At 36.6% G+C, this 24,413-nt stretch overlaps 1 protein-coding gene across 1 annotated transcript in view; it reads right to left on the reverse strand.

Annotated features, from left to right (window-relative positions):
• ENPP2 (ectonucleotide pyrophosphatase/phosphodiesterase 2) overlaps positions 1–23,141 on the reverse strand; it is a 174,669-nt gene extending 151,528 nt beyond the window's left edge. The window contains exons 1-2 of the mRNA XM_074201459.1: positions 23,100–23,141; positions 22,527–22,783 (exon numbers count right to left, since the gene is read on the reverse strand). Of these exons, the coding sequence (XP_074057560.1) occupies positions 22,527–22,547 (21 nt within the window). The 5' untranslated portion in view covers positions 22,548–22,783; positions 23,100–23,141. The remainder of the gene's footprint in view (positions 1–22,526; positions 22,784–23,099) is intronic.
• Between the last annotated feature and the right edge of the window lie 1,272 nt (positions 23,142–24,413).

Consider the following 24,413-nt stretch of genomic DNA (forward strand, 5'->3'; position numbering starts at 1 on the left):
AGAAATGAAGCAGTTGTTGATTTCAAATAGATAATGAAAAACTTAAATGATTTAGAGCAGAATGAAAAGAAAAGAACTAAATAATTTTTACTATAATATAAAAATTAACACATTCAAGGACTTACATAAATTAAAACAGAATGAAAGGAGCAGAAACAGAAGAACAATTTATATAATAATACCACTATCTTAAAAACAATTAACTTCTCTGGCTATAAGAGTTATGATCAATTCAATAAGCATTCATGATTCCAGAGGAATGATGATAAAGTTTGACAGAGAAGTGATGGATTTAGGGTACAGAATGAGACACCTGACATATATATATATAGACACAAAGAGAATTTGGTTTTTGACTATGTATTTTTTCAAAGAAAATTGTTTTTCTTTTCTTTTTTTTCCATTTGAGTAAGAAGAGACTCAAGGAAGAAAATAAATTTCTGTCCTTTTTTTTTAAATAAAGAAGTGGAGGGGGTCCTACAGGTGGGAAATGTTACAGGTACTCTCAGATGAGGTCATTGTATTATTAATCTTACTTTGCTACAAGAGATCTTTCAGAAAATGTGAGTAGCTTGTAAATGCTTATAAAAACAAAACAATTCAATAAAACATTTAAAAATGCACAGCAAAAGAACAAAAGAAAGTTCAGAAGATAAACCATATAGGATAGATTTGAAAATGACATCTTAGATTTATTTCATACCTTTCTAAAAAACATAAGTAGTACAAAATGAAGATTCATTATATAATCCTATCTTTTCTTTTATTCTATATATGAAAACGTTTCTTAGTGTTCATTAAATTCAGAATACTTTTTTTTAATATATTTTAAAAGTAACTAGGATTTCCATTCTCTTTGACTCAGAGGTCTAGATGTTGGGCATATATTCCATGCAGATGAAAGGCAAGAAAGGTTCCATATAAATCTAAATGTTCACAGCAGCACCTTTGTGATAGCAAAGAACTGGAAGCAAAGTATATTGTCTATCAGTAGAAATCAAATATCATGGAACATGAATGTGACAGAATATGACTGTAACATGAGAAATAGCATATAAAGAATTAAGAAAAGCATAAGAAAACATATAGCAATTGATGCAGAGTAAAAGAAGAACCAAGAAAATAATAGACATGAATACAATAATATAAATGGAAAAACTGTAAAAATGGCTAAATTCTATGCATTTATGATGACCAATTTTACTGCAGAGAAGATATAAGTTAGAAAATGCAATCTTTCTTCCTTCAGCAAAGTTGAAGATTCTGGGGGAGCAGGGTGGGTAATGTTAGACTTGCCATCAAACTATATAGTATTTGTTGCTTTTTTTCCAAACTACTTTTCCCCTTTCTTATTTAATTATAGCTCATAGATATAATTGAGAATAGAATATATTTGCAAATAGCAAATGTGATCAAATAAAAGATGGATTGACTGAATTGAAGAGAAATATTAGTGGATTCAAGAACTGGATGTCAGAATGGTAAGTAGACTGTGTACATAATCAGGAAAAGTGAAATGAGATTCTGAAGTAGACCAGTGACTCTGGGAAGGGATAAGAGGACATAAGTGTAAAATTTGATAAGTGAAATAGATTTCTGAGATAATCTCACTAGGTTTTGGTTGTTCTTTTGAGGAGAGAAAAAGTAGTCATGACAGTTTTAATAATTATTGTACACAGAAATTGCCCCAACCTCAAAGCGACACTGAGAGCAATTCTCTAAGCTATCCCAAGAAGTTGTGGCTCCTCAAAAAAGAGGGTTGATACTGCCTTTGTTTAATTTTTCATTTTACCATTCTCAGTTGATGGAATCATTATTCCAACCTTCCTCTGGCACCATCTGATTTGAAAACTGATTCAGAAGGCCAAGTCTGTTCTGAAGTCAGTCACATACTAGTTGCCAGATGATCTTACATGATAACCAACCTCCTTCCTTTTATGCCGATGTATGCCCTTCAACTCCAACTGCCTGTGATTCATGGCATATCTTCATCATTTTAATACTTTGGAAATCTGAAACTAGTCTGGAGAATTAATTTCATGTGGCACTTATTCAGTTGTATCCCTCATTCCCAATACACTAAATGCAGAGCAAAATCACAGAATCATAGTGCTGGAAAGGGTGATAATTACATATTCATGTGCATATATATAAAATCATAATATAAGGATAAGACATTCCATATTAATGGAAATTTTCATTGCTGTCCCCTATGCCTGGAATTCCTTTTCTTCTCACCCCTACCTCTTGACTTCCTTCAAGTCACATCTACAATTCCATTTTCTGCAAGAAATCTTTCCTGGTTCCCTCTTAAAAGTGCTAGTGCCTTCTTTCTATTATCTCCAATTTATTCTGTATATAGTTTATTAGTACATAACAATTTATGTTATTTCCCATTATACTGAGTTCTATCAATATACAATTATTAAGTGTCTATTGTGAGCCCATCACTGTGTTAAGTACTGAGGACACAAAAAAGAGACAAAAGACAATCTCTACCCTCAAGAAGTCTTTTCTTTACATCCCCTTGCACCTAATACTGTAGATGCTTAATTAATGTTTGCTGACTGCCTGATCAGGATTGGTCTTCTGATCTCATTGCTACAGGTAACTCCCAGAGAAGGAAATTCTCTCCACTCTTGCAAACCAGTACCTTCTCTACAATTGACTTTCTTAAAGAGAAAAAAATATCTAGAGTTACAGCACATGCCCCAGGTCATGAAGCTTGTATCAGAGATGGACATATGCATGCAAATACTTGGATAATATTGTCAGTAATATACAATAACAATGCAGTCTGTTCAAATAAGCTGTCAATTTGTATTTATGCACCTCTTTAACACTTACTAAAGCTTTTATACAACAGCTCTGAAAGGCAAGTAGTGCAAATAATGTTATCCTAGTCTGTAAGATGAGGAAACTGTGGCTTCAAGTGACTTGCCCAGAGCTACACAACCAATAAGTGACAAAAGCCTGTAGTAGAAACCAGACCATCTGAGGATCTTTGAAGCAAATGAGAATGCTTAGTACAGAGAAGAAAAGATTGAGGAGGGGAGATAGAACTGCTGTTTTCAAGGATTTGTAGGCCAGTCACATGGAAGAGAGATGAGATTTGTTTGGCTGCAGAGCTAAGAATTAGGAGCAAAGTGTAGATGTTACAAAAGAGGGAAATTTTGGCTAAATATAAGGAGTGGCTACATAATAAATAAAACACACAGAGAATCACAGAATTTCAGTATTGGGAATTTCAGAGCCTATTCATTCCAACCCATGCCTGAAAATAACATTCACTTTAACATACCCAATAAGTGGTCATCTAGCCTTTTCTTTGTTTTTGCAAGGCAATGTGGTTAAATGAATTTCCCAAGATCACACGGCTAGGTAATTATTAAGTGTCTGAGACCATATTTGAACTCAGAGCCTCCTGACTCCAAGGCCAATGCTCTATCCACTGTACCACCTAACTGCCCCTAATCTGGCCTTTTCTTGATAGGGAACCTACTCCCTCCTAGAGCATCTTAATCCTTTTTAGATGTTTTTAATTGTTAGGAAATTTTTCTTGACATCAACCCTAAATTTGCCCACTTTGTAAACTTTTACCAATTTCACCTGTTTCTGCTATGGAGATTAAGGAGAATAAGATCAATTACTCTTCCAGGGGACAACCCTTCAAATATTTGGAGGTAGGTATCATATTATCCCCTAAATCTTCTTTTCTACAGGTTAAAGGAGAAACAGTCCCATAGAGGAAGGCATTGCTCCTCATTGAAGGTCTTCAAGCAAAGGAGATACTCCATCTCCAGATTCTAGGCATTTTCAATGGCTATCCTCTTATATGTAGTATATGTATGCGTACATATGTTTATATGAAATATATTTAAAGAAATTATAGTTTATATTAATATATTCCTATATATATATAAATATATGTATATAATTTGTATATATTTTTTCATATTGTATATTCCCCCCTTGGATTATGAACTCCTTGAGATTAAAAATTGATTTTTGCTTACTTTGCATTCCTGGAGTTTATTGACTGTCTGAATGTTCAGGTACAAGTTGAACTCACTGGTTCTGTGGTCCTTTGCAGTTCTAAAATTCTGCAATTCTATGCCCAGTGTTCTTTCTTCTCCACCTGACTTTTGTTATTGTTAGTCAGTCATTTCAGTTTTGTCCAACTCTTCATGACCTCATTTAGTGTTTTCTTGGCAAAGATGATTTACCATTTTCTTCTCCCACCCATTTTTCAGATGAGGAAACTGAAGTCTACAGGGTTAAGTGTCTTGCCCATGGTCACACAGCTAGTAAGAATCTGAGTCTGGATTTGAACTCACAAAGATAAAAGTGAGTCTTCCTGATTCCAGGCTTGGCACTCTATCCACTGCACCTCCACCTTATTACAAGTTATCACTTGGGCCAATCCTTTGCCTCAAGTAGAAAGAAGCAAATATTCCACTTAAGCAGATAGTTGCTGTCTATTTTTCAAGGTCTTAGTCATTTTACCCCCATCATGCCAGAGTGAGAAATCGTCCTTACAGCTGGTATTTCATCCATAAGCACAGATTTCTCCATGATTTTTGAAATTCTTGATCAAATAGATTCTTCCTGGGCCTCACCTCACCTCACTGAAGTACAGGGAGCAGCAGTGAACTGGACTTATGACCTCACTAGACAGGTTTGCTTATTTATTAGTGTCAGTATTTGCCTGGGCAGGGCAAAAACAAACAAAAGGAACTCCCGTGCACAGAATTTCAATGAAGAGGCAGAGCCCACAGAGAAAAGAGTCCATTGTGATGATGTGCAGAGGAAGGGATGAGCAGGCCATTCATTCTACTCTAAACTGCCTCTAGTTAGATCCTACTTTTTTACTCAAACCACCCTTCAGTATTCATACACGTCGACCATCCTAAGCTATGCTGCACTGGTTTTTCCAGTTGGTCTTTATCCTCATGTTGTTTCTGAACAGTTTGACTTCTAAAACGTATAGGAAGCTTTGTGAGGGTAGAGATGGCTACTTGGGTATTTTCTGATAATGCTCAAAGTAGATTTTTGAAGAGTAATTCAAAACTATTGATTGATCATTTCAGATTTCTGAGACTCCTCCTTGTTCTAGAGGACACCAAGGCCCCAGTTAGAAACTCTTTCCCTATGCCTCCAGAAGACATTGTAAGGGGAAAGAAGACACTACAGCTCCCTTTAGATTTTGAGCTCTTCATAGACAAAGACTATCTTTTGCTTTATACAAAGTAGATGCTTTAAAAATACTTCTTAACTAACAATATAGATTTCAAGCTAGAAAGGACTACAAAGATCATCTAGATCACCACCTCATTTTATAAATCAATCCATCAATCAACAGGCATTTATTAAACTGCTATATAGTAGATGCTGGGATTATAAGTACAAAGAATGAAACAGTCCCTATTTGCAATGAGCTTACCTTCTAATAAGTGAGACAAATGCCTATTAATATATATATACAAAATAAGGGGCGGCTCAGTGGTGTAGTGAATAAAGCACCGGCCTTGGAGTCAGGATTACCAGGGTTCAAATCCGGTCTCAGACACTTAATTACCTAGCTGTGTGGCCTTGGGCAAGCCACTTAATCCCATTTGCCTTGCAAAAACCTAAAATAAAATAAAATATATACAAAATAAATATTCAGTAGTGACCAACTCTTTGTGACTCCATTTGGGGTTTTCTTGGCAAAAAAAAAAAAAAAAAAACTAGAGTGATTTTTCCATTTCCTTCTCCAGGTCATTTCACAGATGAGGAAACTGAGGCAAAAAGTGACTTGCTCATAGCTAGTAACATAGATCTTCCTGACTCTAGGCCTGACACTTTATCCACAGTATCACCTAGCTGCCCTGGTAGGAGGTCATTAGCAGGTTGAAGATTAGTAAGGATCAGGAAAGGCCTTGGTTCTTGGGCAATATCTTACAAGAACAATTCCATAATAAAAAAAGTAAAGAAGTCATTCATTGCCAATCAATACAAAGGCATAGGAATTACAAATAGAGTGTCTTGTGAAAGGAACAGAGGAAAGGACAATTTGTCTGGATTATAAAGAATAGGAAAGTAAATAATGTCTAATGAACTAGAAAGATAGATTGGGTATAGGTTGTGAATGACTTTAAAAGATAATCAGAGTAAAGGCATCTTTTCTAAAATAGAGAACTGAGTCAAATTTATAACAATACAAGTCATACCCCAATTGATAAATGGTCAAAGGATATGAACAGGCAGTTTTCAGATGAAGGAATTAAAGCTATCTATAGTCATATAAAAAATGCTCTAAGTCACTATTAGGAAAATACAAATCAAAATAATTCTTGATGTTTCACTTCACAACTATCAAATTGGCCAATATGATAGAAAAGGGAAATGATATATATATTGGAGAGGAAGTGGGAAAACTGAAACACTAATGCACTGCTGATGGAATTGTGAACTGATTCAACCATTCTGGAAAGCAATTTGTAACTATGACCATAAGACAATAAAACTCTGTGTATCATCCCAAAGAGATCACAAAAAAAAGGAAAAAAAGATCCACATGTACAAGAATATTTATTGCAGCTCTTTTTTGTAGTGGCAAAAAATTGGAAATTGAGGGGATGCCCATCACTGGAGAATGGCTGAATAAATTGTGATATACGAATGTGATGGAATGCTATTGTTCTCTAAGAAATCAGGAGGGGAGGAACTTCAAAAAATCCTGGAAAGACTTGCATGAACTGATGCAATAAAGAGAGCAGAACCAGAACATGTGTATACCTTAATAGCATCATTATGTGAACAACTATGATGGACTTGCTCACCTCAGCAGTACAACAATCAAAGACAATTCTGAAAGATTTGTAATGGAAAATATCACCCATATTCAGAGAAGGAATTATGGAGTCTGAATGCAGACCAAGCTTTCAAATTTTACAGTTTGTTTTGTGTTTTATGTTCCCCCCCATGGCTTTTTTTCCCTTTTTGTGCCTTTTTTTCTTTCACAACATGATAAATAGAGAAATATGTATATAGAAATGTATGTATAATCTATTTCAAATTGTTAGGGGGAAAGAGGAGAGGAGGAAGGAAAAAATTGGGAAACTCAAAACCTTACAAAAATTATTATTAAAAACTTTCCATGTAATTGAAAAAATTAGTTAAGGAGCTAAAAACAGAAACAATGAGTAAGCAGATTTCAGAAAAACCTGGAAAGATTTACATGAGCTAATGCTGAGTAAAGTCAGCAGAAGCAGAGCATTACACCTTAACAGCACCATTATACAATTATCACCTATAGTTTACTTAACTCTTCTCAGCAATACAGCGATCTAAGACAATTCTAAAAGACCTGTGATGGAAAATGTCATCCATATCCAGAGAAAGAACTATAGAATCTGGATGCTGATAAAAGCTTGCTATCCTTTTTAATTTTGTTTTTTGCTTTTCCCTTCCTGTGTTTTTCCCTTTTTTCAGATCCTTCTTTCATCACATGACCAATATGGAAATATATGTAACATAATTGAACATGTATAACCCATATCAGTGTGGAAGAGGAAAGAGAATGTTTTAAAAAAATGAATATTGAAATTTATATATAAGTGGAAAAATATTTTTAGCATAGAAAATCACTGTAGTTGATGGAACAAGGAAATGTTATGGCTGGATCTTTACTTATAGAAAATTACTTTGTCAACTATATGTATAGAGAATAGATTTTAAAAGTAAGAGACTGGAACTAGGGAGAGCAATGCAATCATCTGGGTGAAAGGGGTTGAGAGCCAAAGCTAAGGCCATAATTGAAATGAAGAGAAGCAATTGGAACCTAGAGATTTTGTGAAGAGCTGAAACCAAAAGAGGTAAAGTGAATCAAGTCTAATCATGTGTAACAAAGCACTACAACTGCAGTATTTCTTCAAAAAAATAAATAAATAAACATAAAAGGTCCTCTGGGTTTGCCTAAATCCTTTCATTGTCTAAATCAATGCAATAAAGAAAAGAGCTTGTCATCCTCTAAAATTCTTATGTCACCAGTCATTAACTGATTGAGTTGCTCATCCTCAAAAAGTTTGCTGGGTAGAGTATAATAAACATGGCATTGGAGAAAAGAGAGAGAAGGAGTTCTTAGTATAAATCCAAGTTGATGCCCTCAGGGAGCTCATAATACTATTGAGAAAATAAAACTTAATATACTTATAACACCCAGAGAAACAGTACAAGGGCAGTGTGCCATTAGCACCCAATTACATAGATGGATTGTATGATTTCTGTAGGTAATGAGGAGCAGACTATAATTAGAATAGGCTGTGAGACGAGAGTTGAGCTAGGAATTAAAAACACAGAAAGGGGTAGGGTAAAAGGAAGGGATTTAGGATGACATTTTCAGCAAAAGGTATTTCTTGTTGAGCTGGGGGACTAGGACCAGTAATGACCCAGAGATGAAAATTCGCATCTGCACAAATAGAAACTGGTAAAGAAAAATGAGAGTAACAGAATATTAAGTAGAAAGAAAGCAAAATAAAACCAGAACCTGTGTTTGAATTTTTGGAAAGTTTAGGAGTTTTAGGAATTAGGACTTTGCATTTACTCATTTATTCATGAAGTATTTATCAAATAACTTCTGTGTGCAAGGTAATCATAAAACATTCTATGTCAGAGCAACAACAGGAAAGTTAGTGGCTAATGATGGCTGGATGATAAATCTCAGAGCTGAATTTCTGATCCTCCACTACATGCAAAAATATATGTGCATGCATGCACACATACTGCCTTTGGATTAATTCCCAGAGCAAACGAGATTGGTGATGTAGCAATGATGTTCATTAGAGAGGCAGATGTTTGCTTCTGGATCCCCAAGAAAACTCATTTACTCAGAAGGTGTATTGAATTGAATAGCAGTCTCTGTTAGGTAATTAATTCTATAGTTTCTCCTAAATAGGTCCTTCAAGCTCAAAGAAGCAGGGGAAGGAGCATTAAGAGGCAATGAGCAGCGCAATAGTAGACATGAGTTCAAGGCCCATTTCAGACACTAGCTATATAGCCATAAGTTTAATATTTAACTTCTCTGAATTTTACTTATCTGTAAAACAGGGATGCTGTTGCTTGCAATTCTGCCCCTTGGATTGTGGTGCAGAAAGCACTTGGTGAATTGAGAAGACAGGAATATGGTCATTCTCTCTCTTTGCCCCACCTCCAACTTCCCCACTCTCTTCATTCCCCTGCCTAATCCATTCTTCTCCACCGAGTGGTGTCTTCACTGCTATTCCTAAAGCAGAAGTCTAGCTATGTCCCTCCCTTATTGATAGAACTTCAATGGAAACCTGTGGTCTTTAAAATAAAAGGCCAAAAAAAAAAAAAAACCTAACAAAAAAAAAAAAAGAAGGGGCAGCTAGGTGGTGTAGTGGATAAAGCACCAGCCCTGGAGTCAGAAGTACCTGGGTTCAAATATGGTCTCAGACACTTAATAATGACCTAGCTGTGTGGCCTTGGGCAAGCCACTTAACCCCATTTGCCTTGCAAAAAAAAAAAAAAAGAAGAAGAAGAAGAAGAAGAAGAGAAAAGGCCAACTCCTCTGTCTAGCATTTAAAGCCCTTTACACTATAGCACTAGGCTATCTCAAACAGTTTTACATTACTATCATGCAATCTGCATTCCAATCAAACAGGTCTATTTCTATATAGAATTTACCATCTCTTTTTCATGCCTTTGCATAGACTGACTCCATCGTCTGCCTCTTCAGCTCTGCCTCTTGGAATAATGATAACAATAATGATCACAAACATTTATAGAGCTTACCACGTGCCAGATGTTGTGGCAAGCATTTTACAATTATTATTTCATTTATTCCTCACAACATCCCTGAACAGATAGGAAATAGATGTGATTATTATCCTCATTTTACAGATGAAGAAATACACAGCTAGTATGTATCAGAAGCCAAATTTGAAGTCAAGTCTTCCTGATTCCAGGACCAGTATTCTATCTATTATGCCACCTAATTCTCTTGCCCCTCTCACATTCCACATCCTATCTAAGCAAGGATTTGTACATACAAAACACTAAAATGAGGGTTTATAGAAAGGGAAGAGGAAAAGAATAAGTTTTTCTTTAGCATCTACTATGTATCACTGTGCTAAGTAAATTAAAAGTATTACCACATAGAATGACAGAATTTGATAGTTGGAAAGGATCTCAGGGGGTCAACTAGTCCTAACCAGAAGCAAAATGAATCCTGACTATAACATACCCAACAAGTGGTCATCTGACTTATGTTTGAAAACCTCCAAAGAGGGGAAACTCATCTCTGCCCAAGGCAGCCCATCACCATTTTGGACAGCTCTAATTTTATGTTCTTCTGTAAATAATGCCTACATTTGCCTTTTTGAACCTTTTACCAATTGCTCCTGGGTATGTTCTCTGGGGGTTAGATAAATCCCTTCTTTGGTAAGAAAACTTCAGTTTTAAGGGAGCTGGATAGCATAGTAATTATAATGTTATTATTGTTTTGTGTGCATATATGATAAATATAGTTTATGTTATATATATATTTCTCTCTATAAGCCATTTTATATTATAGAATATATTACACACAGTGGTCACAACTGTCCTCAAGGAAAGGGACTACTTTTTCTTTACATTTCTAGAAACAGGTCAGAATATGGCACATAGTAGTCATTTAACAAATGCTTGTTTTCAACTGGATTCCCTTTTGTTCCCAAACTTGTCATATTTGACATGATAGTCAAAGACTCTAAAGGAATTGTCAAGAATCTTTATCCCACCTCTACCCAATTCCTTTAAAATGCTGGCAAATGGAGCCTCTGGGATAATTTGAAGGAGATTCAGGCTCCTAAAGATGGCCCTAGAATGATTGCTTCCCCTATGGAAAAAATACTAGATTATTATAATCTAGCAGAGATAACAGCAAAAAATGAATAACCAAAGACCCCATCTCTGTGAGGAAAGCAATCTATTCAATTTCAAGAAGATAATGGATTCTTTGGAAGCATGAGTTACCCTTATCCCATGTGCATGCCTTCAAACATGTTCGCTATATCTGTTCCCCTCCCAGGATGCTCTCTAGTCATCTTTATTCAGTCATGTTCCTTCCACAGGGAATGGTATGACCCACCTCTGATGGCATAGATTCCTAAAAGAGAAAACATTCCTTTGTGGGTGGAGTCGAATTTAGTAGAGTAGAGGAGAGGGGAGGAAAAGAATCTTTTTTCTCATATATTTTGCTATGATGTTTGACTAAATGTCTTTTGTTTTGAACTAATGTGTCCTCTGGCAGGATTTATCTTAAAAATCAGGGATTTTTTAAAAAGAGAATACTAACTCACAAAATGACTCAGGGTCTGACATGTTGGATAGGGGGATGACATAATTACAATGACATTTTGAGGTAGAAGTCCAATCAAAAGCCAACTCAGAAGAAAATTATTCTTCTACCAAGAGATAAGCCAATTGATTTTTGTTTTATCTAGAAACAAAGTTGGAAAGAAGAAATGAAATGTCCAATTCTAATTGATATAAAGGGAAAGTATAATTTTGTTGTTTTTGAAATCTCTATTTTAATTTTGCAATCCTTAAAATCTCAACATTTTAGCGTTCCTAAAAACTAGCAATTTATTTAAAAGGGAAATACAATTTTAAAAACTGTGTGTGTGTGCTTGTGTTTGTGTGTGATATACATGTATACACAATATGTGCTTTTATATATGCTTATGTACATACATACATATAAATATATATTTTTTTCCTGTGATCAGGAGTAATGAGGGCATGTTCTAATAAAAAGCACGCTGTTCATCAACCAGGAGACCTGGGCTCTAATCCCAGCTCTGCCATTAACTTTCTGAGAAACCTCAGGAAAGCCATTGAATTTTTCTGGACCTTAGTTCCTAAACGTTAAAACTGAAGGTCTATGATTAATAACAATAATGTTTAAGAATTAAAATGACACTTTAAGAAATATCATCTCTTTTTTAACCTCACAAAAATTCTGGAAGGTAGGGCTCTTATTATTCCTATTTTACAAATGAAGAAATTGAGGCTAACCAGTTTTTGTGACTTTTCACATAGAATAAATCTCTGAGGTTACATTTGAATTCAGATCATCTCGACTCCAGATCCACTATTCTATCCTTTGCACCACCTTGCACCTGATTTTCTAGATGAGATCCAATTGATTTATTTAATAATAATGTATACTCAGATGTGCTTAGGGCAAAAAAGACATCTTCCTGGAATCAATGCAACCTCAGATACTTGAGATGTGTGATCCTGAGCAAGTCATTTTACCCTGTTTGCCTCAGTCTCCTTATCTGCAGTGTGAATTAGAAGAAAATGGCAAACTACTCATGTCTGCCAAGAAAACCCAAAAATGGGACCATGAAGAGTCAGATATAGCTCAACAACAGCAACAGCTCTCAGGTTAGTGTCATAGATCTAGAGCTGGAAGCATCCTCAGAGGTCATTTAATCTAATCCTTTTATCTTACAAATAGTGAAACTGAGACACTGGGTGATTAAGTGACTTACTCAAAATCTTACAGGTAATAATCAGCAGAGGCAGAATTTGAACCCAGATTCCCTGATTCCAGTCAGTGAATGTTCTTTCCACTGCATCTTTTCCTTGGTTTCAGTCCTTGGAGTATCTAAAATAGTTAGCTTCTATTTTTTTTCTTAAAATAATAGTTCTTCTATGGATACTGAGTGTAGAGCAAAGTATATGCTTCACTTTAAAAAGTGGTTTTAGGGGAATAGCTAGGTGGTGCAGTGGATAGAGCATTGGCCCTGAGTCAGGAGGACCTGAGTTCAAATCCTTCCTCAGACAATTAAATAACTACCTAGCTGTGTGAACTTGGGCAAGTCCCTTAACCCATTCCCTAAAAGTAGTTTTATGTTTTCTTTCTCATGGCTTTTTTCCCTTTTGTTCTGATTCTTCTTTTACAATATGCTGATATAGAAATATTTTCAACATGATTATACATGCAAAACTTAGATTACTCGCTGTTGTGGAGAGGGGGAAGGAAAAGAGGGAGGTAGAAAAGTGTGAAACTCAAAATCTTACAGAAAATAAAAATTGAATACTATCTTTACATGTAATTGAAAAAACTAAAATTTAAATTAAAATTTTTTAAAAACTATTGCCTCTTAATGAACTTGGTGGGTTGTTAATAAAGATGGCTAGATAATTACATTTCAACATAATTGGTTTTCTTTTATTTTTATGTATTTAAAATTATTATTCCTGAATAAAAGCTTCACTAATCTTGCAAAGGAGACCTAAAAACTAATCTTGCAAAGGAGACCTAAAAACAAAAAGAGGTTAAAATAAGTTTCCAAGGTCAGTAATTAATTCATTTTTGTAACCATTCCTAGGCTTCTGAAAGAATAGTCTTTAATCTGTAATACAATCCATCCATTTTTGTCAATGCCCCTCATATTGTGCCTTTTGAGCAAAGATTCACCTCCTTTTCACTAATACTAAAAAAAGAAAGGGCAGACTTCTAATTATCATTGTTCAAAAAAATTATTTATTGATCACTAGCTCTGACACTTATCACCTATGTGACCTTGAACAAGTCTATCAAATTCTCTCTGTCTTGGTCTCTACCTCATTAAAAATAAAGAAGTTTGAGGTTTTCTCTTGTGATTTCCCTTCAATGAACAATGATCACTAAGTAGTGAATCATTACCATGTATCTTCTGCCTTACAGACTTGAAAAGACAGGAATTCATGTATAGCAGAATTTCCTTAGGCCATTTGTTGCTTTTCTGCCTTCCCTGAAACCAATTTGTGGGAGCACTTAAAGGAAATGCCCCCCCCACAAGAAAATATCTGTTAGATGAAAACAACTACCCTAGCCACATTGCTATCAAATGTTTATAGAGAACCCTTGATCTAAGCTACAATGTTTATAAATTCGGGCCATTTTCTCTACTGAGAGGCTTTGTTTACTGACCAAATGGGCTTTCTCAATACACAATCTTCTTGTTGACAAATCCAGCTACAAAACTTTGGATATATTGGACACAATTGAGTTTTTCCATCATTAATACTTCCCAGACATTAATGAATCATAGAGGGTTGGGGGCCACTAACCTTTTTTCCATACTGCTAGCCTGAATTAACCAAAGAGAACAAATACAAGATTATTTCACATCCCCCCCACCTCGGTGGGTGACCTAAGCTTGTTTTTTGGCACCTACTGTATTGTATGCAGTAGCTCTGGCACTTGGTACAATGTCATGAGAGCTTTCACCCAGGGGAGTTATTAGTTTTAAATCCAGGGGGTAATACCATAAGAATGCCTGTTTTCCTTCAAAGGACAAAATGTTGTTTGTGTGGTGTTAAGCTCAGTATTAAGCATTCCCTAAACCGTCAGACATAAGAAAAGCAGTAACAGCATGTTAATCAGAGAAGGAAAAAGTCTTGGCATAATCAGGCAGCAAGATCTCAACTCAGACAAGCTGAGAATGTTAGACCTAAAGAGACCTTAGAGATGATCCAACCACCTCCCCCATTTACCAGATGAGGTCACTGAGTTCCCCCCACATACACCCCCAGCCCCCACATCACAGAATTTGAAAGTTAGAAGGGAATTCAATAGGCTCCCAGTCCAAATGGTAACCCCTCTCCAGCATAGCTGACCCATTATCATCTAGTCTCTCCTTTACTATCTCCCAGAAAAGTAGCTCTTCTGATTAGCTCTCAGGAAGTTCTTTCTGACATTCAGCATAAATTTCCCTCTTGGGCAGCTGGGTGGCACATTGGATAGAGCACAGGCCCTAAGCCAGGAGGACCTGAGTTCAAATGTGACCTCAGACACTTGATAATTACTTAGCTGTGTGACCTTGGGCAAGTCACTTAACCTTATTGCCTTGTAAAATAGCAAAAACAAATAAATTTTCCTCTTGTGACTTCTACTCACTGCTTTTGATACTGCCTTCTCAAACCAGACGTAATGAGACAATCTCTTCACCTGACATCTTCAGTTCTAGAAGTCGACTATCAGGGTCTCTTCTCCAAGCAAAATATTCCTAGACCCTTTGACCAATACTTGCATGGCATTTGCCTATCTCTGGACATTCTCCGGCATATCATACCAGTACTTTTTTTTTTCCTTTTATTTTTAGTCTGGGTTTTTTTTCCTTTGTGGAACAATGAGTTTAAGTGATTTGCCCAAGGTCACACAGTTACTAAGTTATCAAGTGTTTGAGGCTGAATTTGAACTTAGGTAGCTGGTGCTCTATCCACTGTGTCACCTAACTACCCTATATCAATGTTTTCTTAAACAGTGACACCCAGAATTGAACAAAACACTCTAGAAGAGGTGTGACTAGGCGAGTACAGTGTGGCTGTCATCTTCTCTCTATACCTGGGAAGCTATGCCCCTCAAATAAACCCTTGTTTAGATTAACTAGCCTTTAAATAGCACTGTAAAGAGATTTGCAAAAAAATTATCTCATTTTATTCTTATGACAAACCTGGTATTATTATCCCCATTTTACAGATATGGAAACTGAGGTAAATAACAGCTAAGTGACTTCCCCAGGGTCACAAAACTAGTAAATGTTTAAAGACACATTTGACTCAGGTCTTCCTGATTCCTGTAACACTATCTGCTGCACCACCATCTTGCTGTCCTTAATAATAGTTAGCATTTATAAAGGCCTTTAAGGTTTGCAAACACTTCACAAATATTACCTCATTTTGTCTTCCCAGTAACCTTGGGAAGCAGGTTTATTATCCCCATTTTATAATTGAGGAAACTGAGACAAACAATTAAATGACTTCCCCAGAATCACATACTAGTATGAGTCTGAAGCTAAATTTGAAATCAGATCTTACTGATTCCAGATCCAAATGACTTGAATTCACATTATTGATTCATAATCAATCTTGCAATCCATCAAAAAAGAGCAACCTAGATCTTTTTTTCTACAGAACTATTGCCTATCCTGTCTTACTATGTTTGTAAAATTGATTTTTTGTAGTTAAACACAATTTTACATTTATCTTTACTAAATTTCATCTTATTTGATTTAGCTCAAAGCTCTATTCTATCAAGATACTTGAGCATCCAATCAATAAACAAAATTTTATTAAGTACCTAATACATATCCAGTATTATGCTAGATGCCATAATAATTATATTTAATACATACATGCATGTAAATGTGTATAAGTGTATGTATATGTTTGCATGAAGCACATAGAGAATCACTATAAAGAGAATAAATAGAAAATAATTAAATGCAAATTGGTTTAGAAGGAGGGCACCCACATTCTGGAAAAAATCAGGAAAGACTTATAGAAGTCTTTTAGGTTGAGGTGATGAATGAGTGTTATAAAGTATGTGAGGGTACCCCTGTAAAAGTATGGAGATGAGAGAGTATGTGTTTTGAGGGGGCTGGACTGCAGAGTGCAAGACACTAGAAAGATAGGTTGGGGACAGGTTGTGAAGAGGATTAAATACTAAACAGTTCAAAGTTGATTCTAGAGGCAACAGGAAGCAACTGGAGTTTATTGATCAGGGAAGTGCTATGATTAGATCTGTCTTTAAGGGAAATCATTTTGTCAATTCTGTGAAAGATACATATACATATATACAAATATATATATACATATATATATAATATATATATATATATATATATATATAGAGAGAGAGAGAGAGAGAGAGAGAGAGAGAGAGAGAGAGAGTTGAAAAAAGAGGGAGAGATTTGAGGCAGTGTAAAAGGCTGTTTCATCATGGTTCCTTCTGCAAAAACGATAAGCATACCATTTATTATCTTCTGACCCATCTTAGTATTGCCCACAAATCTGATAAGATTATCATCTATTACTTTCTTTTCATCTTGGTATTGTCCACAAATTTGATAAGCATACCTTCTATGGTTTTATCCCAGGCAATGATGATAATAATGTTAAATAGTGAAGGACCAATCAGATTCTCTGGAGTATTCCATGGGAGACCTCCCACTATGTTGACATGGAATTATTAACAATTACTCTTTGAGGTCAACCATCTAGCTGGTCTTGAATGAGTCTGATAGCATTATCAACTAATGCACATCCTTCCATATTACCAACAACAAAAAAAATTAGGATGAGATACTTTATCAAAAGCTTAACTAAAATCTACCTAAACTAAATCCATGGTGTTTAAAAATCCATTAATTTGCTTAGGTCCACACAACTAAATGTTGTATTTCCTGCCTCTTTAAAAGAGTTGTCTTTTGTTTGCCCACATGCCTCTTAGTCCTGTTGGCAAGCTTTGGTTAATCTTCACTATGACTCATTTTAAAATAGTAAAATCTTTCACCCAGTGCTTCTCAGCAGCACACTGGCCACACTTTCAGACCAAATAACCTTTATGACCATTTTTCCTGATGCTTATAATTCCTAGTGGCTACATTCCATGGTTCAAAAATTGCTCATTTTTTTTAAGCTTAAGATACACTTTCGCAAACAAATTTTAAAATAATTTTCAAACTGATATTTATGTAATGCAACAAGATTTGCAAAGTGTTTTATAAACTTTGTCTTTTGTCTCAGTCTATGGTTTCATTTCAGGGCAGGTGAATACTGCTAATTGAGTATATCAAATAATTTATTGTTCAGTTTGCCAGTCCTGTTCAACTCTAAGCTGGTCTTAAAACCTAGAAAGGCCTAAGTTTTAAGTCTTATTCTGATCCAAACTTGTGTGATCCTGGACAAACCACTTAATTTTGCAGTGCCATAGGTAATTCCCTCATACCATGAGTTACAGACAGTGCCAACTGCATTGGAGAAGAAGTTTCTATATCTAAGAGTTCCCCACTGAAATTAAGGGTGCAGTCACTATCCCCTATCCTTTACAACCCCAATGCCTTGCACATAATAGACATTCAGTAAATGTTTGTTGACTTGAAACAGTCCTAAATATTTCATTAAAATATGATTTTTAAAATCCCTTAATTCTTGGAATTTGAGTATTAAAAATGGAAAGACCAAAAGGAATAAAAAGGAAGATTGTCATTGTTCCCAAGTCCTATCATCTATCTTTTATTCTATCATTCCTGAATCCCAAGTCTTAACTTTATAAGAATGGAAGCTAGCCAATAGCATCTGGATTCTCTCAACCCTTACATTTGCTGCGGTCACCATGGTATTAAATCAGTTACATAGAAAATGTGTATCCTTCTCCAAAATGTTAGCCATAGGGTTTCCCCCAAACAGGAATATTGAGCAACCTATTCTGTGGAAGAGTAAGACAAGTAACTATTGTCAATAACCTTAACAAGGGTATCAGCCTTTCTCTTCAAGCTTTCTATAGTAATAGCCTATAGAAGGTGAGGCAGTTAGGTCAATGATTGTAAATTAACCCCCATGGTGTTGGGTTTTTGACTATATTTTCAGTAGGAATATAATAGAGATAGCAGCAGAGAAGAGCTGCTATGTAGAAGGCTGATTACTTTATTCAATCAATAAGCATTTGTTATTGTATAATATATATGTGCCAGACACAATGCTAATCATTGAAGATACAGGGAGAATTTATAAATACAGTGCCTGCCCTTAAGAGGGTCACATTCTAATGGAGGAGATCCCATGCAAATCACTATGTACATACAAGAGATATGCAGGATAAATAGAAGGTAATCTTTAGAGGAAAGGAACTAGGATTGCTCTGGGGAAAAGGGAAGGGGGGTGGAAAAGGCCCCCTATAGAGATGAGATTTGTTTTTGAGCTGTATCCAAAAGAATGCCAGTGAAATCAGGAGGTGGAGGTGAAGAAAGACACTTCCCAAGCATGGGGGATATACAGTGAAAAGAGAGAGACAGAATGTCATGTGCCCAGAGTAGCAAGAATGCTGGTGTTGTTGAATCATAGAGTATGTGGGGGAGTAAGCTAGATTTCCCAGTATTTCTGTTGTCCAGTGCTCTGTAAGTCCCTAGAGAGAATCTCTCACAATGTACAATACTTCATGCTGATGGAATTCTTAAAGCATAGCAAATACCAATGGCTGGGCAGTGGTGAACTTTACACAAGGTCAGCAATGGCTGTGTCCTTGAGAACACTATCAAGTCCTTTCCTTATTCCCTCTGATGGACCTGGGCAAGGATCACCAGACCAGACTCTACAACAATTTAGTGGCTAAAGAGGCTAGTGTTACATGAAATCAAATTCAGAAAAGTTAATCATTTTCCCACCCAGCTAAGCTCTATACTTTTCCCTTGCCATGTGATATTCAGCTCCAGAAGACTGGCTACTGGGGTAATGAATTTTTCTGGCCATGGTAATCCATTCTAGAGCCAATCTTAGAAATGAAGGGAATAAATTCCAAATGGGTGGACAAAAAAATAAACAAATAGATGGATAGGTGATAGATAGATAAACAAGCTTTGTCTAGCCTAGATACTACTGCTAAAGAATGAATTCAGAGGAAAAAAAGATTAGTTTTGTCTTCCAAGAATGTTTTTCATCAGATTCAACCATCCATCCCAGGCCATTTTGCCATCTGCCTTATTGTTGCCTGCTTCTTCATAACTGGAAGAGTATCCTCAAGCCTGGACCTCCAGAAACCATTCTGGGACTGTATTGTCCTGAATGGTAAATAAATAGAAATTAGCCCAGTCCATCACATCTCTCCAACCACAGACCATGTTTCATGTCCTATGTAGTCAACCTCTGCAGGGTCATTTTAAAATCTTCTCTGCCACTGCTTCTTAACCTTCCATATATGTGATTCCTAAGATCAAAACTCCTAACTCTTTTTTCTGTCCTCCTCTCATTTCCCTGGATGTGTTGTCTCTCCCTATTAGAATGCATGCACTAGAAGGTAGGAACTATCTCACTGTTATGTTTGTGTTCCAGGTGATCAAAGGCACTAAACAAGGAAAGGAGATTTGGTAGAATATTGAACCTGACTTTGGCTACTTGCTAATTATATGGAACTTTGAGTTAATTAAGGTCCCTGGGCCTCAATCTATTGATTCATCAAAAAAAAAATGGGGTTCACATGACTTCAGCTAATAGGGATCTAAGAGGTCATTTAGTCTGATTTTCTTTTATTGAACTATTCTACAATATCCTTAGCTTCTGCTCAAAGACCTCCAAAGCAAAGGAAACCTCAACACTGGCGGATCCTTTTATCCTTAAACAACTCTAAATTTAACAGAGAGCTAACTTAGGAAGTCTAGGGTTCAAGTCTCACATCTTGCCACATACTGATTCTATGACCTTGAGCAAGTTAAAGAACTGCTAAAAAGAACTACTAAAAAGTTGCCCTGGCAACTTTCTAAGACCATAAGTTGCCAAGATGGTACCTATTTGTTGATAGAGGAATTTTTCTCACCAGTAGTTTCTTAATTTGATAAAATTATATATTCAACAAAATAAAGGCAGTTTTTCCTTATATCAAACTTAACTTTGCTTCTGGGCAACCACTGCTCCCAGTCCTGCCCTCTGGAGCCAAGGAAAACTTGATTGGACTAGACAATCTCTAAGTTTAGTTCTAGTTCAAACACTCTCTATTTCTGCATTTCATGCATTTGTGTTTTCAGCTACACTGACTCACTGATAGTCACCATCTAAATACAAATAACAACAAAAAAATTAAAGCTATCTATAACCATTATAAAAGATCTGGATGGTCATTCTCTTTTAAAATGTTGGACACCCACCAACTTTTTAGAAAGAAAATGAAAACAGTATGTTGACTCACCACAACTCCCCAAAGACAGAGTAAAGGGAACTAAAATAAACTTTCAAAATCCCTTAATCCATTGTTTTCTATTTATCTTCCCCAAATGACTGACTCATTTATTCATGGCAAACTGCCTACCTCTCTACCTCTTCCTATTTGTCTTCCTCATCCTTCAGCCTTCCTCTCTGAGCAGATGAGAGGAATGTCTTTTTCCTCTACACTCAACGCCATTGAAGATCAAGGATTTCAAAGAAGCTTCTCCTATGGGCTTAAGTAGCAAGAGGGAGCTAGAGAGTCAGTGAGTTACTTTCGTGAGTGATGGGAATTGAGTCTGTGCAAAGTCTGAAGGGCAAAGGAATTCACAACCTCTCTCCTCTTTCCCAGAGACAACATACAAGGAAATGCCATAACTCACAGAAGCCCAGAACAGAAGTATTCTAAATTTTCTGGAGAATCAAAGCCTATGCATGGGCTTTTTACAATCATATCAAATTCCCAGATAGGGTTAGGTTCAGACTGTTTTCTGGTAGTTCTTTTTTTTTTAATACAAATCTTTTTGTGTTTTATGATATAAGAAACTGCCATGTTGAACATGAGTAGATTAGGTCTTCCAGTCTCTGACCTGCCAATCAATAAATACATAGGTTTCCATTTTTCCCTCCTCTGTTTGTCTAGTTAAATTAGAAACTATTCTACTTCCTACTATAAGGAATACCTTTTCCAAGCCAGGTAAATAGGAAAACTGTGAGATCCCTCCTGAGGCTTCCAAGACTGAGCTGTACTCCCCAAACAGGACTTGTTTGTACTAATAATGAGCAATTAAAGATCAAAAGATTAGCTAATCTGTTTAGAGACCTAGAGAGGCAACCAAATTTCTTGCTGGGGCTATTGTGCACATGAATTCAAAAGTATAAGTCCAGAGGACAGAGTTGCAGAGATGGAGATATAACAGAAAAACAAGTATAAAAGAATTAGAAATTTGCTTTTTTATCTACAGATCAAGTGTTCTTAGCCTGATGTCCATACCCATAGAGAGATTTCACGGGATGCATGAACTTGGATGAGAAAAAAAATCATCTTTATATTCAAGGAATTGTTTTCCTTTGTAAACCTATGTATTTTTCTGCATTAAAAAAAAATATTATTCTGGGAAGGAATCCAGGCAACCAAAGGGATCCATGTCTTTAAAAAGGTTAAGAACCCCTCCTATAAATGATAATCACCACTTCTCTGCTCTCACTCTCAGAAGCATGGAAAGGGAGGACTGTCTGAAATGCACAGGAAATTAAGACGCTTGCGTTCCAAGAACTCATCCCTGAAGCAGATTGCTCCAAGACTGCCCACCATCTGCACAACATGATAGATTCAACAGTTCATAAATGTAAAGTGAAGCCCGTCCCTCGAATGACACAACAAATAACAAAATTCAGGATGTGAATGCCCAGAAACCAACTTTTGCTCTCCCTTTTCCTATTAACTCAAAAGGCAAACAGGCTTCCGAAGAAGAACACACCACTCAGCTGCACATTACACAATCGCTGGAGAGATTATCTTCTCCTTTTCAAGAAATGAAACACTCAATTTCCAAACCAAAATGCTGTTTGGCAAATACAACATGCAAGGAGTTGGGTTCTGCTTCTGGGGCTGCTCAGAGCTTCCCAGATTACTGTGCTCGGAGCGGCTTCATCTGAACAGGGAGGGAGAATTGGGGGAAATTGCTACTTTGCTTCCCCCTCCAACTTTCCTTCCTGACCTAAGAGCCACAGTTCACAGATGCTGCTTGCACAGCTGAAGGAGGGGAGGGAGAGGCTGTCTCCTACCGTACCGGTTGGTCTTTGAGGTTCATATTGCCACCGATGCTTTCTGCCTTTTTTTTCCCCCGGAGAGTCTGGAAGGGTCAGTGAGGGCAGCCGGGAGAGATCTTGCTCCTAAGGGCCCAGGACCGCTGATGGAGTTGTGCCCCAAGTGCGATGAGCCGGCTGGTCTTGTTTGCACTATGTCGTTTGCTTTTGAGATTTCTCCAATGCAGATGAAGTCAGGGGGCAGCTGTCCTTGGGGACAATGATTCAATTGGAAGATGGCCTTTGAACAAAGGAGCTGCTTTTACCAGATAGTGTTTTACAGGCATACACATGACCTTTGACTACAAGGCCTGGATGGAAGGAAAGTGTCAGATCCCGAAGACAGGCCTGTGGTCTAAATCATCTGCACCACCAACCCCCCCACCCCCCACCCCCAAACAGGGTCAAGTTAATTTTTCACCACATAATCTCTTAAGGAAGATCTCTGTGATCTCTGCCATTTCCCCTAACCCCTCCTTCCCCCCCACCACCACCACCCCACTCCCAACTTTCAGATTATTTTCCCTTTTGTCTAAAAGGATTTTCGTAGGATAGACCTGGTGGGTTCGTAATCCAGTCCTTCCACCAGCTCATGTTCAAGCTGACCACAAATCACCAAAGATTTTTACTTTGTATATGTTTTGCACTGGCTAATCTCAGTACTTGTTGTTTCCTCGGGGAATGTGAACTCCTTTAAAGGCGTGGGCAGTCTTCATGGATTTTCGTGTAATTCTTTGTATTCCAAGCCTAGTGTTTAATAGGTACCTAATTAATGATTGGAGCAGCTAGGTGGGGCGGTGGTTAGAGACTGGTCTTGGAACCAAAAAAGACTCTATCAGCTCATCTTCCTGAGTTGAAATCTGGCTTCAGACACTTACCAGAGGTGTAATCCTAGGCAAAGTCACTTAACCCTGTAGTCTCAGTTTCCTCATCTGTAAAATGATCTGGAGAAGGAAATGGCAAACTACTCCAGTATCTCTGCCAAGGAAACCCAAATGGGGTCACAAAGAGTCAAACTTAACACTAAGTATTTATTGACTTGAGTATACCCAGCTTTTACAAAGGTGCCCAATTACACCTTCTGGAATGTAGTAGAGAATACAAAATACAAACACACTGTAATTATGCCTTAATACAAGAAATAGTAGCCAAAGACAATTCAAGTATACGCTAAATAAGTGTGGGAAGAAATCATATTTAATTCTGCTTATTTGTCATGATTGAAATGAAAATAAATATCAAAGAGGCCTTAGCAGACAAAGGGAATAAGCATTTCTATAGCACTTATTTACTTTATATACACATATATACATATATACACACACTAGCCACTGTGATTAGTATTTTTTTTTTAATAAATATCATCTATTGAATCCTCATGACTACCCTGGAAGGTAGGTGGTATTATCATCTCCATTTTACAGTTGGGAAAATGGAGGCAAATCAAGGTTAATTGACTTGCCCCTAATAAGTGGCTGAGTCCAGATCGGAACTCACTCCAGAACCAGAACTCCATCTCCAACTACCTTGGGAAATCATCTAATGTAGGGAATCTTAAATCTTCTTTTTTTTTGCATTGTAGTCTACTCTGGCAATCTAATGGAGTCTGGGGACCCCTTCTCAGAATAAAGCATTTAAATGCATAAAATAAAATACATGGAACTTCAAAGGAAACCAATTAAATTGAATTACTGATTTAAAGGTGTTTTTAAAAACCAAGTTTAGGGACAGTTAGATGTAGATGGTGCAATGGATAGAGCCTGATCCTGGAGTTAGAAGGATCTGAGTTCAAATATGGCCTTAGATACTTACTAGCTGTGTAACCCTTGGCAAGTCATTTCACCCTCTTTGCCTCAGTTTCTCACCTGTAA

This window comes from Macrotis lagotis, chromosome X (genome assembly GCF_037893015.1).
Source record: "Macrotis lagotis isolate mMagLag1 chromosome X, bilby.v1.9.chrom.fasta, whole genome shotgun sequence".
Classification (NCBI taxonomy): Eukaryota; Metazoa; Chordata; class Mammalia; order Peramelemorphia; family Peramelidae; genus Macrotis; species Macrotis lagotis.